At 47.1% G+C, this 16,019-nt stretch overlaps 1 protein-coding gene across 1 annotated transcript; it reads right to left on the bottom strand.

Annotated features, from left to right (window-relative positions):
• Positions 1-8,974: 8,974 nt before the first annotated feature.
• Angptl4 (angiopoietin like 4) lies at positions 8,975-15,564 on the bottom strand. The gene is made up of 7 exons (XM_052165480.1): positions 15,063-15,564; positions 14,783-14,893; positions 14,521-14,638; positions 12,247-12,360; positions 11,168-11,263; positions 10,794-11,075; positions 8,975-9,646 (listed from the first exon to the last, which is right to left on the bottom strand). Exons 1-7 carry the CDS (start codon positions 15,390-15,392, stop codon positions 9,465-9,467), a joined length of 1,233 nt encoding a protein of 410 aa, XP_052021440.1. The 5' UTR covers positions 15,393-15,564; the 3' UTR covers positions 8,975-9,464.
• Positions 15,565-16,019: the final 455 nt, after the last annotated feature.

The following is a 16,019-nucleotide window of genomic DNA, read 5'->3' as shown; positions in this document are numbered from 1 at the left end:
CGTCTGTTAGTATCATCACTAGCTATGGAGGGGACCGATCTGGTTTCCTACAGTATGATCCACTCCAGGGGGCAGCCTTCCCCACATAGATAACTGCTCTCATCTTTGGAATGTTCTAGCCTGTGAAGCTCCAATCCACAAATTCAAGGTAACTGTAGGCTGTGAGCTGAAATTCCCAGGAAAACACCACATCCGAGTTAAGGAGTCTATGAGACCAATTGATTGACTACAACTCAGTATTGCAGACAGTTGAAATGCTGCAGGTCCAGCCATGTATGGTACAGCATACCTTTAAATTCAACACTAGGGAGGCATAGGTAGGCAGATCTTTGAGCTTGAGACTAGCCTGTCTGCAGAGTGAGATCCAGGATAGCCAGGGCTTAGGAAAAAAACCTGTTATTGTGGGTCAATTGCCAAATTAGGCAACTTTAGCCTTCTTTAAATAAAAAAAATATGTGTATGAATACTTTGCCTACATGTATGTATGTACACCACAGGCTATAATCAGAAGAAGCCATCAAAATTCCTGGAAGTGCAGTTACAGATGGCTTTGAGTACCTGCGAATATTGAGGACTGAACCCAGCAAATGCTCTAAAGCACCGAACTCTCTCTCTAGCTCTCTTTAGCCTTCATAATAGGTCTGGCAAGATGGCTCATAAAGTAAAGATGATGTTCCACAATGCCTGTGGAATAGACTTTTAAAAAAGCTTTTAAAGGCTAATGTGATGGTGCGTGCCTTTACTCCTAGCACTTGGGAAGCAGAAGCAGGAGGATCTCTGTGAATTTGAGGCACACCTTATCTACATAGTGAGTTCCAGGGCAGCCAGAACTATGCAGAGAGACCATGTCTCATATACATACAAACAAGCAAATAAATACGTAACTAACTAACTAACTAACTAACTAAATAAATAAATAACTCAGGGGCTGGAGAGAGGGCTCAGAGGTTAAGACCTCTGCTCTTCCAGAGGTCCTGAGTTCCAATTCCCAGCAACCACATGGTGACTCACAAGCATCTATAATGGGATCCAATGCCCTCCTCTGATATATCTGCCCTCTTCTGGTGTGTCTGAAGACTACAGTGTGCTCATATACATAAAATAAATAAATAAAAATCTTTAAAAAAATAAATCCACTCATGGGTCTAGAAAGATGGCTTGGTGTTAAGAACACTGGCTGCTTTCCCAGAAGATTCAGGTTCATTCCCAGAACCCACATGGCAGCTCACAATCATCTGTAACTCCAGTTCTAGAGGATCTAACGCCCTACCCTGTCCTTCTCAGGCACTGCACATGCATGGTGCACAGATACACATGCAGGCAAAACACCCAAACATACAGAATACATTTTTTTAAAAAAATCTATTCATTTTCTTGGTGTCTTTTGACAGGTATCAGTAAGTAACTAACTTCTATGTACCCTCCCCAAAGCCAAGTATGCCACCAGATAGTATTAGTTACTATAGCTAAGTGGTAATGGCATATAACTTTATTTCCTGCACTTGGGAGGCAGAGGCAGGCAGATCTCTGCGAGTTCCAGGCCAACTGGCCTACAGAGCGAGTGCCAGGACAGCCAAGATTATACAGAAAACCCCTGTCTTGAAAAACAAAAACAACAAAACCAACAGCAAACTTATTGCATTTATTTATTTGTTAATGTGTATAAGTGTGTGCCTATATATGAAGCTCAGAGAACAACTGGTAACCGTCCTCTTCTTCCACTATGTGGGTTTTCCAGATCAAACTCAGATTCTTAGGGTTGGCAACAGAGCCTTTACTGCCTAAGCCATTTGGCTAGCTCACCAAAAGCAGTTTCTAAGTGCCCATTGCAGCATGAACTTTGTGCAGACAGATTCAGACCATAGCAGTGGGATCTGGGGGCGTGGCTCCATCGGTAGACTACTAGCCTAATGTGTACACTGTCCTGGGTTCCATCTCTATGGACTATGCACAAACTCAGCATGATGGTGCATGCCTTTCACCCCAGTACTCAGGAGGTAGAAGCAGGAGGATCAGGAGTTCAAAGTCAACCTTTACTACACAGCAAGTTTGAGAATGATTTGAGACCCAGATTAAAAAAAAAATGACATTCTGTTTCTAAAATGAGTCAGTTATTGGTGGCAGCTAGGAACATGATGTAGGTGGTAAAATACTTGCTCTTCAAGCAAGCATGAGGATTTCAATCTAAATTCCAGCATTCCATTTAAAAAGACTGAGGTGGCAGCCTGGAGAGATGGCTCAGAGGTGAAGAGTACAGGTTGCTCTTCCAGAGGTCTTGAGTTCAATTCCCAGCATCCACACATTGCCTCACAACCATCTGTAGTGGGATCCGAAGCCCTCTTCTGGTGTGCATTAAGAGAGCATACTACATAAAATTAAAAAAAAAAAATGCTGAGAAGCTGAGGTGGAAGCAACCATCACTGGGGAAGAGCAGGGTCCCTAATACACGCTGGCAGCCAGTGTGACTTAATCTATGAGCCTCTGGTTCAATGAAACACCCCATCTCAAAAAAAAAAAAAATCAGAGAATAATTAAAGACACCACTACTGACTTAAGTGGAAACTTCTAGTTTCTTTGGAAAGTCAGTTATATCAAATGAAGTTTTGCTGGGGCACACGGGTGAAAGGATGTCTTGCTAAAGCAGGCACAAGAAAGACTGTTTTCCAGAAGCAGACACAGGTGAGAGGATGTTGTGATATAGGAAACGTGAAAGGACACTTGATAAAGGAGTATAAATATGACTCCCCAGATAGTGGGAGCATTGGCTTGGTTTGCCCCACCTCACTATTCTTTGCTAAGGACTCCTGTGTGTTGGTTCACCTTAAATAGCATTGTTGAACTCAACTTGAGGTGAGCCACTATTGACAGAAAGTTAACAAAGAACGGCTTGTGAGGTTCCTGAGGCAGCTCGCCTCTTCAGCAGCCTCGGGTCAGGCCAGCCTAGAGGAATGGTCTGCAGCTGCTGGGTCGTATTTGGTGTTTGCTATGGAACTAATCTTCTTCCTTCTTCTTCCTTCTTCTTCCTTCTTCTTCCTTCTTCTTCCTTCTTCTTCCTTCTTCTTCCTTCTTCTTCCTTCTTCCTCCTCCTTCTTCCTCCTTCTTCCTCCCTCTTCCTTCTTCTTCCTTCTTCTTCCTTCTTCCTTCTTCTTCCTTCTTCTTCCTTCTTCCTTCTTCTTCCTTCTTCCTTCTTCTTCTTCTTTCTTCCTTCTTTCTTCCTTCTTCTTCCTTCTTCTTCCTTCTTCTTCCTTCTTCTTCCTTCTTCCTTCTTCTTCTTCCTCCTCCTCCTTCTTCTTCCTTCTTCCTTCTTCTTCCTTCTTCTTCTTTCTTCTTCCTTCTTCTTCTTCCTTCTTCTTTCTTCTTCCTTCTTCTTTCTTCTTCCTTCTTCTTTCTTCTTCCTTCTTCTTTCTTCTTCTTTCTTCCTTTTTTTTTCTGGAACTCACTCTGTAGACCAGGCTGGCCTCAAACTCAGAAATCTTCCTGCCTCTGCCTCCCAAGTGCTGGGGTTAAAGGCGTGCGCCACCACTGCCCGGCGGGACTAAACTTCTGTTAAAGAAGATGAGCTCACCCCCAAAGAACTATTGCTGAACAGGTCCAGTTCCCCACATTCTAATAACTTTTCTCTTCACTCCCTCTGCTGGGTGGTGGGCCAGAGGAGAGATTGAACCCTTATTAAAAGTAAGTTGCAAAAAATTTAGGCCTACAATTGGCCCCTAACCTTCACACGTACAGTGTGTGTGTATCCACCCACTCTCACACAAATGCACACACATGAATTCATATACACACATACTGTGTGCATGGAGCTACATTTTGAAAAGGTGCCCCCCTTCAGTTTTGGGGGATGGTACCAAATGCTGCCTTAAGGCATGTCAGGTAGGTGCAGTGCTCTACCACTAAAGTACAGCCCCAACCTATCCTTTTGGTGGCTTGTTGTTTTTACTTGGTTTTGGCTTTTGAGATAGTGTCCCACCATGTCTCAGGCTGGCAGGGAACTGACTGTGTAGTTGAGTCTATCTTCAAACTTGTGAGTTTGCTGATTCAGCTTCCCAAGTAGCAGATGTGTGTCACCACATCTGTATTGTGTGTACAGGTCTCTCTCTCTCTCTCTCTCTCTGTGTGTGTGTGTGTGTGTGTGTGTGTGAGAGAGAGAGAGAGAGAGAGAGAGATAATCTTTTTATTTTTGTATGTGCATGTGTGTTTTGCCTGAGCACCACATGCATGCAGAAGAGGAAGTCAGATCCCTGAGTATGGGAATTATGAATAGTTATGAACTGCCAAGTGGGTGCTAAGAATCAAACCCCTGCCTCAGAAGAGCAGCCAGTGCTCATAAACTTCAGACGTCTCTGCAGCCGTGACTTTAAGCTTCTGCCCCTGCCACCAGACAGGGTTTCTCTGTGTAGCCCTGACTGTCTGTCCTGGAACTTACTCTGTAGACCAGACTGGCCTTGAACTAAGAAATCCACCTGCCTCTGCCTCCCAAGTGCTGGGATCAAAGGTGTGCGCCACCATGCCCAGCAACTTTAAATTCTTGATCTTCATACCTTCACCTTCCAAATATTGTCATTTTAAGAATATTATGATTGGAGACTGTTGTTCTAGGAACCCAGGGCTTTGTGTATGCTGGACAAACACTCTAGGGTGTTTTGTTTTTGTTTTTGTTTTTTTGAGACAGGGTCTCACATACCCCAGGCTGGCCTCCATCTCACTAGGCAGCCAGGGATAACCTTGATTATCTTTCCTCTACCCACCTTCCAAATACTGGACTTACAGGCATGTGACACTGTACTTGACTGACATAGTCTGATTTTTTTTAAAGTAAAAATTTCAGAAACCATTTCTAATGCCCAAATGCTAAGCGTGGATTTGCTGGGATAAAAGTCTAGGTAGGCATAACCCTGACTTCGTCTCTCCCCGCACCCCGCGGCGCTGTGTGTTGAACCTAAGACATGCCTAGTAAGCACACTGTCCTGAAATACCTTCAGCTCTATGTCTATGTTTTTTAAGTATTTTAGGAGTTGGAGAGATGGCTTAGTGGTTAAGTGCACTGGCAATTCTTCCAGAAGTCCTGGGTTCAGTTCTCAGGACCAATATGATACTTCGCAAGTGTCTGTAACTCCAGTTCCAGGGGATCCAATACCCTCACTTAGATACAACTACAAGGTACAGGAAAAAATAATTTAAAAAGAAACCAATTTCTTTTATATTTTTAATTATTTGCATGCACTGTGTCTGTGTCTGTGAGTGCAGCCCTCATGGGCATCGGCGTTGGCTCCCTGGAGTGGGAGTTACAGTTTAAAGCCTTCTGACATGGGTGCTGGGGACTGAACTTAGCTCCTCTGCAAGAGCAGTCTGCACTTTACACTGCTCAGTCCTTTCTCCAGCTCCGTGAGCATGCTTTCTGGCAGTGGGTCAACGCAGTCACTTTATGTCCATTGTCTAGTTTAATTATTGGCAGCACATTTTAATATCAAAAGTGTTCCAATTTAAGATTTCCAGTTGAACATCCACACGTTTACATGGGAGATGCTTTGAAGGGCAGCTAGCTGAGGAGGGGCAGCTAGCTGAGGAAGGACAGAGATCTTTCTGTCCAAGAGAGTCTGCCAGATGCTTGGCACAGAACTTGGAATGTGTAGTTGCTCAATAAATAGGTCAAACAATAACAAAACCAACTACCAATCCATAAACTGGGTAATGAAATAAGCAGACAGTGCTAAAAGGATAGAGTCTAAATGGTCAATAAATGAGATAAAATATTCAACCTCACCAGCAGTCAGAAAATGCAAATCACAATAGCACTGAGGAGCTGTCAAGATGGCCCAGCTATTGAGAGCACGTACCGCTTTTCCACCCAAGTTGGTTCCTAGTACCCACCTCAGGCAACTCACAACAACTATTTGTAACTCTAGCTCAGTCAGAAAGGCAGTCATTAAAAAAGCAAAACAAGCAGGGCGGTGGTCTTGCATGCCTTTAACCCCAGCACTTAGGAGGCAGAGGTGGGAGTGGGTGGGTGGGCAGGGGAGCACCCTCATAAAAGCAGGGTAAGGGGGGGGATGAGAAAGAGGGTTTGCAGAGGTGAAACCAGGAAAGGGGATAACTTTGAAATGTAAATAAATAAAATATCCAATTAAAAAAGTATTTATCTTGATCATGAAACCTTGGCAAAAACAAACAAACAAAAACCAGCCAAACAAACGAACAAAAACTCTCTGTGGTACCAACAATAAAACCAAACCAACAAACCAAACCAACAAACAAAAAACCAATCTGGCCTGGTGTGGCACTGTATGCCTTTAATTCCACCACTTGGGAGACAGAGGCAGGGGAATCTCTTGTGAATTCAATGAAAGCCTGGTCTAGGACAGCCAAACAAGGATACATGGGAGACCCTGTCTCAAAAGACAAGAGACAAAACAAAAACAAAACAAAACAAAACAAAAACAAAACCAAAAAACCCCCAAATAACCTGATACCTGACTACAAGGTGAGTTCCAGACCAGCTAGGGCTATAGAGCCAGACCTTGTTAAAAAACAAAACAAAGCAAACAAAACAAAACAAAAACAAACAAACAAAAAAGCCAAGCAAGCAGATAATAGTTAATACTGATGAGAATAAAAAAAAAAAAAAAAAGGGAAATCCATATACAGGGCTGGTGGGAATGTAAACCTGTCTAGCTAGTATGGAAGTCATTATATAGATTTCTCAAAATACTTAAAATAGGGCTTTAGAAATGGCGTTTGCTCTTCTTGCAGAGGACTCGAGTTTGATTCATAGTATCCACAGCCTGGTGAGCCATCTCACTAGCCTCAAGTGTGGTTTTTTTGTGATATAGAGCAATGCTACCGTCTGTCCCTCCTCTTCCCTCATACCATTCTGGTAAGGTCAAAAATGTCAAGACTTGACTGAAAACCTTGTGTTCACGTTTGTGCTGCCAATATGGCGGTTGGCGCCCAGTGCTCGTGTGCAGTCTGTGTGTCATGGCTGGTGCAAACGGAGAAGTGCCAGGAGCACATAATACACTCAAGCATCAGAATTACTTAGAAGAAAATGAACAATAACATAAGCTAGGAAGGGTGGGTCTAGCCTGTCATTGAAGCAGTCAGGAAGTGGAGGCAGGAGGATCAAGGCAAGCCTCGGCTACATACTGAGATGGAAGCCAGCTTAGACTATAGGAACCCTTGTCTCAAAATGCAAAAACTCTGTCAAATATTGATCATATATTGAAATAGGAATATTTGGGGATAGTGAAATCAATGAAAGGTGTGTGTGTGTGTGTGTGTGTGTGTGTATGTGTGTGTGTTGCTGGAGACTCAAACTCATGGCCTCATACAGGCTAGGAATACACTGGAGCACTGAGCCACTTGTTCAGCTCCAAGTAAGAAATGGTTTTGTGGCCCCGTCAGGATGGCCTGACAGGTAAAGGAGGTGCTGACAAGCCTGGATTCCTGAGGCACACATTAAGAATCAACTCCTGCACGTTGTCCTCCGAGCTTCGTACAAGCATCAAGGTAGAAGTGTGCCCACATATATGAATGAATGAATGAATAAAGAAAAACACATAAACAATCAGACAAATAAGTACTTTTTAAAAGTTTTTGTTTTTCTGAGACAAGGTCTTACTATATAGCCCAGGTTGGACTCAGGCTCATGGTGATTCTGGTCCTCCTGCCTAAGCTTCCCAAGTGCTGAAATTACAAGTATGCATTGCCAGGCAGTGGTAGTGCACGCCTTTAATCCCAGCACTCTGGGAGGCAGAAGCAGGCGGATTTCTAAATTCGAGGCCAGCCTGGTCTACAGAGTGAGTTCCAGGACAGCCAGGGCTGTACAGAGAAAACAAATGAAAGAAAGAAAGAAAGAAAGAAAGAAAGAAAGAAAGAAAGAAAGAAAGAAAGAAAGAAAGAAAGAAAGAAAGAAAGAAAGAAAACCAAGTATGGATTATGACATCAGGTATAGAGATTTCTAAAATTAACTTCACCCCATTTTGCTTTTCTCTCTTCTTTTTTTCTTTCTTGTAGCCCAGGTTACCTCAACTTCTAATCCTCATGCTCCCAGCTCCCAAACACCAGCATCATATGCTTTATACAGTGGTGCTGAGAAAGGAACACAGGGTCTGTGCGTGCCACGTATGACCAGCGGAGCCATAGCTGCAACATCCCTCCCTGTTTGTGATACAGGGTCTTGTTGTGTTGCCTAGTCTGACTTAGAACTTACAAAGCTCCTGTCTCCACCTCCCAGGTGCTGGAGAATGGTGTATACCCTACCTGGTACTGGTCAAAAAGATGTTTTAATTGTCCCTATTACCAGCTTCCCTAATGATTGAACTGCATGAGTTATATGATTTTTAATTTTTAAAAATTAAAAAACCCACATAGTTATTTGTGTGTATGATATCTGTGTGAGTGACAGCCCGAGTGCCATGGCTTGTGTGTGTGGAGGTCAAAGGACGAGAACTCTGTGGAATCTGCCCTGCCCTTTGAGCTTTATGTAAGTGTCGGTGCTTGGTCTCAGTCATCATGCTTAGACACCCAGTGTCTTGAATCATTAAGCCATTTCTGTAACTCTGTGTTTTAAAAATATTTACTTTTCTATGTGTGTGCCTAAATATGTGCATGTGTATCACATATGTACAGGAGCCTTTGGAGGTCAGAGGAGGCACTGGATCTCCTAGAACTAGAGTTACAGGCTGTTACTAGCTGCTATGTGAAGGCTGGGAACCAAACCCCGACCCTCTGTAAGAACAAGTGTTCCTAATCACTGAGCCATCTCTCTGGACTTGTTTTGAGATTTTGAAATAAAAACAAGAGAGACTCACATCATGAATTACTAAAAGAAGGAAGCTGAAATCACTGGGAAGGAATAGCCAACAAGTCCTATCCTTAACGGGTCTGAGAATACGGTCTCCACCCGAGGAACATGTTGATTCGAACTTTGAAACTATTCACTTTGAGAAACCAAATGAAACGGCAGAGAACAAAATGTTCTGAGGTTGTTTTTATTGTAAGAATGCTGTGAGCTGTGCCTAGGAGCCACAGTTGGCACCTGTTCATCCACACAGCACCCACAACAGCACCATGAGTGTATCTAGGGCTCCTGGGAACCCTGTCTCCAGGCAGTCAATATGACTGAGTCCGCCATTAAGGGCCCATCTAGTTGGACTGAAGTGGTCCCTCTATATCCCCAACTTCTCTGGTAGGCAAGAAGTGAGATTCAATGCCTCTTAAGCCCATGTTTTCTGGGTCTGGGCCATTTGTTTCCTGTTCTGACTGTTTCAGACAACAATGCTTGCAGACCCCAATACGGAAAAGGGGGTCCTCCAGTCTCTCCAGTTATGGGCTTCTTCTCTGTCCACGAGACTCCAGATAGCCCTACACAGAGCTCTTGCCCCCAGCAGAGAAATGGCCAAATCTTAGGGCCACAACCAAAGTCACTGTCTTCCTAGGCCTGGAACCAGGCTCCAGTGAAGAGGCTAGGAGGCTGCCGTGGCCTCCATGGGCTGGATCAGCAGGGTGGTGGCCTGCAGTGGATAGTATCGGCCCTTCCATGTTTTCCAGAAGATCCCCTTTTTACGCTGCTGCCGTTGCCTTGGGATAGAGTGGAAGTATTGTCCATTGAGATTGGAATGACTGCAGGTGCCAAACCACCAGCCACCTACAGGGTTAGAACACAGAAGACGTGGTCAAGGTCTTGGGTTTCCATACTGAGAGAGAGCACAGTTGAACACAAGATGAACTTTGGATTTTACACCTTTAGAATTTATTACATTTATTTATTTTCTGTTCCCGTGTCTAGGTGTGTGGGTGTGTGCATGCTACAGTGGGTATGAAGGTTAGAGGACAACTTGTGGGAGCCAGTGATCTCTTTCTACTACGTGAGTCTTGGAGATCAAACTCAGGTCTTCCGGATTGTAGGTGAACACCGTTACTGGCTGAGGCATCTCATAAGTCCTATTTTTTGTTTCATGACAGTCTCTTATCAGGCCGGTCCCCAACTCTCTATGTGGCAAAAGACCATTTTAAACTTCTGTTTTACCTGCCTCTGCTTTCTGAGTGCTACGGTTGACACTATACCACCGTTCTTGGTTTATATGGTACGGGGAAGGGAACCCAGGCCTTCACTGATGTTAGGGAGGCTCCCTGCCAAATGAGCTATTCTAGGAAGCAGAGCTTGTGGGCACAGATTTGTAATCACAGCGCTCAGCAGTACGATCAGAAGTTTGAGGCTAGCCTGCTCTACATAGTTTGATCCTGACTGAACAAATGAAGCAGAAGGAGGGCTATTCGTTACAGGGCTTGCCTGCCATGCATGAAAATGTGGGATTGATTCTCAGGAGCACAATGGCACGTACCTGTTACCCCATTACTCAGGAGTTAGAAGCTGACCCTTTAAAGTTATTGCTAGCTTTATAACAAGTTCAAGGCCAACTGGAGTTATATGAGACCCTGTGTCAAACAGACAACAAAAACAAAAACACCAGAGGCCAGGGGACAGCTCAGTGCCAGAAATGTTTGGCTAACAGACACAAGACCCTATACCTCAGAATTGAAAAGAATATGTCAAGGGTTTGTCTTGTCTTTGCCCTGTGCCAGCAACCCACCCACAAGTGTTCTCAATTGAACTTTCAAAAGTGGGCACCGTGACTATGCTCACTTTAAAGACAGGGAAACTGAAAACAGGAGAGATTGACTCAATGACTGGCCCATAGGCACACAGGAGGCAAGGAGAAAAGGGGGGTGCAGGGCATGGATGCACACTTTGGGACCGAATGTAGGCTATAGTGGGAATCAAACCTGCTTACCAGAGAGGCTCTTGGCACAGTTAAGGTCCCCACGGAGGTCGTGGTCTTGGTCCCAGGTAGAGAAGGGCAGGGAAAGGCCATTGGGGGACACGTTGGTGGCACCCAGCTCATTGGCTGTGGGCTCGGTGAGCTGCAGGCTGTAGGCTGTGTCCTCGCCCCCCAGATGGATGGGAAATTGGAGAAACTTGGCATTGCCGTCCCAGTCCTGCAGCTGCACAGCCAGCTGGCTTCCTCGGTCCCCTGTGATGCTGTGCATCTTCTCCAGGCCCAGCCAGAACTCGCCTGAACCAAGAGAAACCATACGTGAGTGAGCCGGGCTCAGCTCGGGCGCCCTTTGCTCCTTCCATGACTCCGGCTTCCTGAGAAACACCTACCTTGGGGATCTCCGAAGCCATCCTTGTAGGCTTCCCAGGACTGATTGAAGTCCACAGAGCCGTTCAGGCGTCTCTGAATCACTGTCCAGCCTCCATCTGCCCAGAAAGGTAAAGAGTCACCAGAAGTCCCTTCTCACAGGAAAATTGATAGCTTGCAATTCCAGAAAGGGCAACACACTCATCACTCCTTGCAGGGGTTGGGATCAGAATACACTTCCACCCCAAGAGCCTGTAGGAACCGTGTATGTATTTTTTTATTTGAAACAGAGTCTCTACCTTAGATTTGCTTAGAACATGGTTTTGTAGCCAAGGATGGCCTCGAATTTTTCCTATAGCCCTACCTGTCCTTCAATTCGCTGTATAACTGTGGACGAACTCAAACTCCTAACCATCCTGATACCACCTCCAGAGTTTGGGATAGCAGACATGCACTATCATACCCATTTTATGCAGTGTTGGAGATGGAACCCAGGGCCTCAAACATTCTAGGGAAGCTCTTTACCAACTGAGCTTTATTCCCAGCCCATGGAGGCTGAGATAAGGCTTGCCTTGCACTTTCAACAATCATCCTGCCTTAACCTCCCAAGTATTGGAATTATAAATATAGGTGCAAGTCATCCTATCCAGCTGTGGTTCTATGCATTGATTTTAGGGTCTTATATATTCTAGGCAGGCACTCTCCCATTAAGCTATGACCTCAACTCACTTATATTTTGTTATTGTATGACAGGGTTATACTAAGTTATCCAGGTTGGCTTTGAGCTCACTCTGTAGATGACTAGGCCTGGACAGCTATACACCTTAACCTCAGAAACCTATCACTGATATTGAGATGCCTGTCAATGGCGGAATATATACATATACTTATACACATACACATACACATACATATACATACGTGTATATTACTACAGGCTACATCCTACAAGCTACACAATAGTGTGTGTGTTACTGTGGAAGGATCCCAAGAGCTTACACAAGCTAGGCAAGTGCTGTATCACTGAGCCATACGTGGCTTTATTTTATGACACCAAGGCTGTGCATGGCACGGAGGCTCCTTGAGGGTCAGCACATCCTACCTGAAGTCATCTCACAGTTGACCAAAAATGGTGGAGACCCCAGAGGCTGAATCTGGAAAAGTCCACTGTGCCGTTCCCCTTCTTGGAAGAGCTCCTGGCAGTCCCGGGGAGGTCCTGAAAATAGACAAAGGGAGAACAGGCTGAAGCAGGAGTGAAGCCCCAGTGACTTCAGGGCCACTTGCCTAGCCGTGCTCCTAGCTCATTATAGCATTCTCCAGTCGGGTCCACAAGACACACTGAGGGCCAGCCCCTGACCAGTCTTCCCTCTCCTACTCTGTCTGTCTATCCTCTCTGGTCACAAAGACTTCTTTCCCTGAGCCTTTCCTCTGTGTATCACACCTTCCTGCTACTGGGAATCAGACACGGTCCCGCTGGCAGGGATTCCACTTCCCATTCCTTTCTCCTGTCCCAGCTTCTAAAAGGACGCCGTCCCACTCTCTCAAGCCCTGTGAGACTCCCTAAAGTGAACGGAGGTCTTGTCACTGAGGAGAAGTCATCTGGAGGCATGTCCCCACTCCTCCTGTTGAGTAAGGGCTTCTCAAGGCAGGGACAGGGAGGAACTTTGTCCATAGTAGGAACCTGTAACCACCTAAAGCCTGCCCCACAGCCAGTGTTTCAGTGAAGACTTAAAACAACCAGCAGGGCTGGATCTGGGGAGAGGCAAGGGCTGAGCTGACTGGGCAGAAGATGCTGACGGAGCAGAAGATGCTGACGGTGGGACAGGAAGACTGAGGCTGGGGGCGTGGCTGGGATATGGCTGTCTCAGCTACCAGAAGAAGAGGGACAGGGAGAAAGAAGAAAAAGAGAGGAGAGGAGGAGGGAAAGGACTTGGCCTTGACAAGTCCTCTAAATTCAGGAAGAACCGCCCCCCCCCCCAGCCCAGCCAGGGAAAGTAGGAGAAAGGTCACTGGGGGAGGGGTACGCAGGGACTCTCTGCCAGCCAGCTCAGTCCACACTGCCAGGAGTGGGGGCAGACCCAGAAAGATGGGAAGTACACTTTCCAGTCCCTCGGGCAGCTCCCTTTCCCCTACTTTCCTCTCATCCAATCGGGACAGGCACACTGCCAAGCCACCCATGTGGTTCCCATTAGGGCCAGCTGTTTGTCTCCCCAGCTCTGAACTTTCCTCTACTTGGCTGGGCCGAGTCTGGGAGTCCCAAACCCACAAAACCACCCCCTCAGCTCTCCTACCACATCACCCATCCAGAGCCTACGCCTGCCGACCCTAGGAAAGCGCGCCCATGACCCTCACCATGCCTGGGTACTTGCCTAGGTAAAAGCCAGGGGAAGGATTCAGTCTAAAGACTTTGGGTCCCCCCCCCACACACACACAAAGCCAGCAACCAGCCTTAGGGTGTGAAGGGGGATATCCAAACTTTCACCTAGTTGGCTGCGGATAGCCACAGATGTCAAGCAGGGTGAGCGGATAGGCACGAACTCAGGGTTGGAACTGGGAGCCTTTGTTTCTGTCTCTCCCCTCCCCCAAGGCCCCCACACGCTTCAATTTGAAACAAAGCATTGGGCATGGGCATCCACGATATAAGACCTAGAAATTGTAATCTCAAAAACATTAGGTATATATATGTATGTGACTGGATCGGGGCTTGTGGCTTTCACGACAAAGGCTTGTAAGATGTGAGAGTATGTATGTATCTAGTCTAGGAGCTGGGGTGAGGGTATCCTTACTCTGGTTTTTCCCTTTTATATCTATATTAAGAAATGTTAGAGGGTTCCAAAACACACACACACACATACAGACAGACACACACACACACTCACACACACATATACTCACACAACAGACACACACAACAGATACACACAACACACTTACACACACAACCCACTCACACACAACTCACTCACACACAACACACTCACACACAACACACACAACACACTCACACACACACAACACACACTCTCACACACACACACCCCTGGATTCCTTCGGATGAAGTCCTTGGGCTACACCACCATCTCCCAGAACCCCTGAAACTCCAGCTCCTCTGTCTGTCTTCCTCTACTCGTTTTGGTTAATGGCTAATAAGATTTTGGGAAGATTCTTGCTGGGAAAGAATGGCGGGGTGATCCGGCCAAGCAGGATCATAAGCGAAGAGGGTGCTATATATAAAAAGCCCTTGACTAGAGCCTAGTGAGCCACAGGAACCCAAGGCCAGAGTCTCTTTCCAATTGAGGTGAACCTGACAAGAGGGGTAAGGTGAGTGTAGGGGTTGGGGAGTTGCCAAATGACAGCAGAGACCAGAGATACTCACTGTGTAAGCTGGTGGCGTTGGGCGGCAAGCCGATGAGCTGGGCCATCTTCGGAAGCCTCTTTCCTCTTGAAGTCTTGTCTACCCCGTTGTCTAGGTGCGCGGGGGCCAAGAGGTCTATCTGAGACGGCAGGAAAAGGGTGGTTAGATCTCTTGCCTCATGCTGTAACAACTGCTTAGCCATTTAACCGCTACTGGTTCCCCCCTCCCCCGCCCCGTTTTGTGTTTCCTCTCTCGGATTTGGGCCAGTCCCTGGGGTACTTACCTGGCTCTGAAGATTCTGTATTCTCAGATTCTGCTTTGAGAGGTATCTTTGCTGCTGGGCGACCTTCTGGAACAGTTGCTGGATCTTGCTGTTCTGAGCCTTGAGCTGAGTCTGAAGAAATGCAGGCATGGTGAAGACCTGGCATAATGCTGCCACCTCCTCTTATTCACCCTCCCTTCTACCCCTTCACAGTCTGCTCTTTGAGGCCCTTCTCTGCCCTGTACCTGGAGGACCCCAAAGCGAGTCTAAGTAGGGTCAGAGCCCTAGTGGATGAACCTACCTGCAAACTCTGCAGAGTCTCAGGAGTCTGGCCTTCGGGGACTCGATCCTCGGGGTCTTTGAAGGGTGCATCGTTTCCCTTGGACCCCTGACAAGCGTTACCGCAGGCAGCCATGCGGCGTTCCAGCGCGCCCAGCTGCCCACGGGTGCGCTCCACGTGTTCGCGCAGCCCATGGCCGAGCTGCAGCAGCCCGTGAGCCAGCAAGTTCATCTCGTCCCAGGATGCGAAGCGCTGCGGCTCCGGCTGTGCAGGGCGCCCTTGCGCGCTCAACAGCCCGGCAGTGGCCGCGCATAGAACCAGGGCAGCGCTTGCTGTCGGAGCGCAGCGCATGATTGCGAGGGGTGGCCTTGGGTGCAGCAACGCTAGGACTCCGGCACTCAGGAGTTCAAGACCCAGTGGCTGAAGTTCTGGGGGAGCCGGCTCAGGCTTAGACTTGATCTGGCGGAGAAGGAGGTTTGGAGCCCGCAGCTGATCAGCGTTTCACGGTTGCACCTAAAGCCTCATTTTATAAAGCGGGTGTGGGAGTGGGAGGGAGAGCCTTGGAGGCGGGGCCCGGGGGCGGAGCGAGCGGCCAAGTTTTAGGGTGCAGTACCACAGGCCTCGTCATTACGAGGTGGGGGGGGGGGCGTGTGTATGGTTGTGAGTGTGTATGAAGAGCCCTTGGGGATGCCTGCTTGGCCTTCCTTGCGACCGACCCCATGAGCGACGTGACTGTCTGTGCACTGCTGCATGGTTCACTCTAAGCCCGGAAATTCCCAACCCTAGCCCGCATCCCGCTCCCAGCTGGGTTCAATGGAGGAAAGGGCGTACGAGTCCATCAGGACGTGGATGGCTTCTTGCCTGACCCCTTCTTAAGTCCGAAGCAAAGTAGCACAGAGTTACAAGGCAGAGAGTTCTCTCCCTGGTCGGCTGAGTTCAGATGGCAAGTGGGGGATCACAGGACCTTGTTCCCTGCCT

The sequence above is a fragment of the Apodemus sylvaticus genome, chromosome 20, assembly GCF_947179515.1.
Source record: "Apodemus sylvaticus chromosome 20, mApoSyl1.1, whole genome shotgun sequence".
NCBI lineage: Eukaryota > Metazoa > Chordata > Mammalia > Rodentia > Muridae > Apodemus > Apodemus sylvaticus.
The sequence above is the reverse complement of the archived record's forward strand: the minus strand, read 5'-3'. Positions and strand labels throughout refer to the sequence as shown.

Excerpts from the sequence above, each read along its gene's own strand:
- Angptl4 (XM_052165480.1), bottom strand. The coding sequence starts at position 15,392 with ATGCGCTGCGCTCCGACAGCAAGCGCTGCCCTGGTTCTATGCGCGGCC. Across the intron at positions 14,639-14,782 it reads TACAGAATCTTCAGAGCCAG|ATAGACCTCTTGGCCCCCGC; the intron begins GTAAGTACCCCA and ends CTGCCGTCTCAG. Across the intron at positions 11,264-12,246 it reads CAACTGTGAGATGACTTCAG|ATGGAGGCTGGACAGTGATT; the intron begins GTAGGATGTGCT and ends CTTTCTGGGCAG.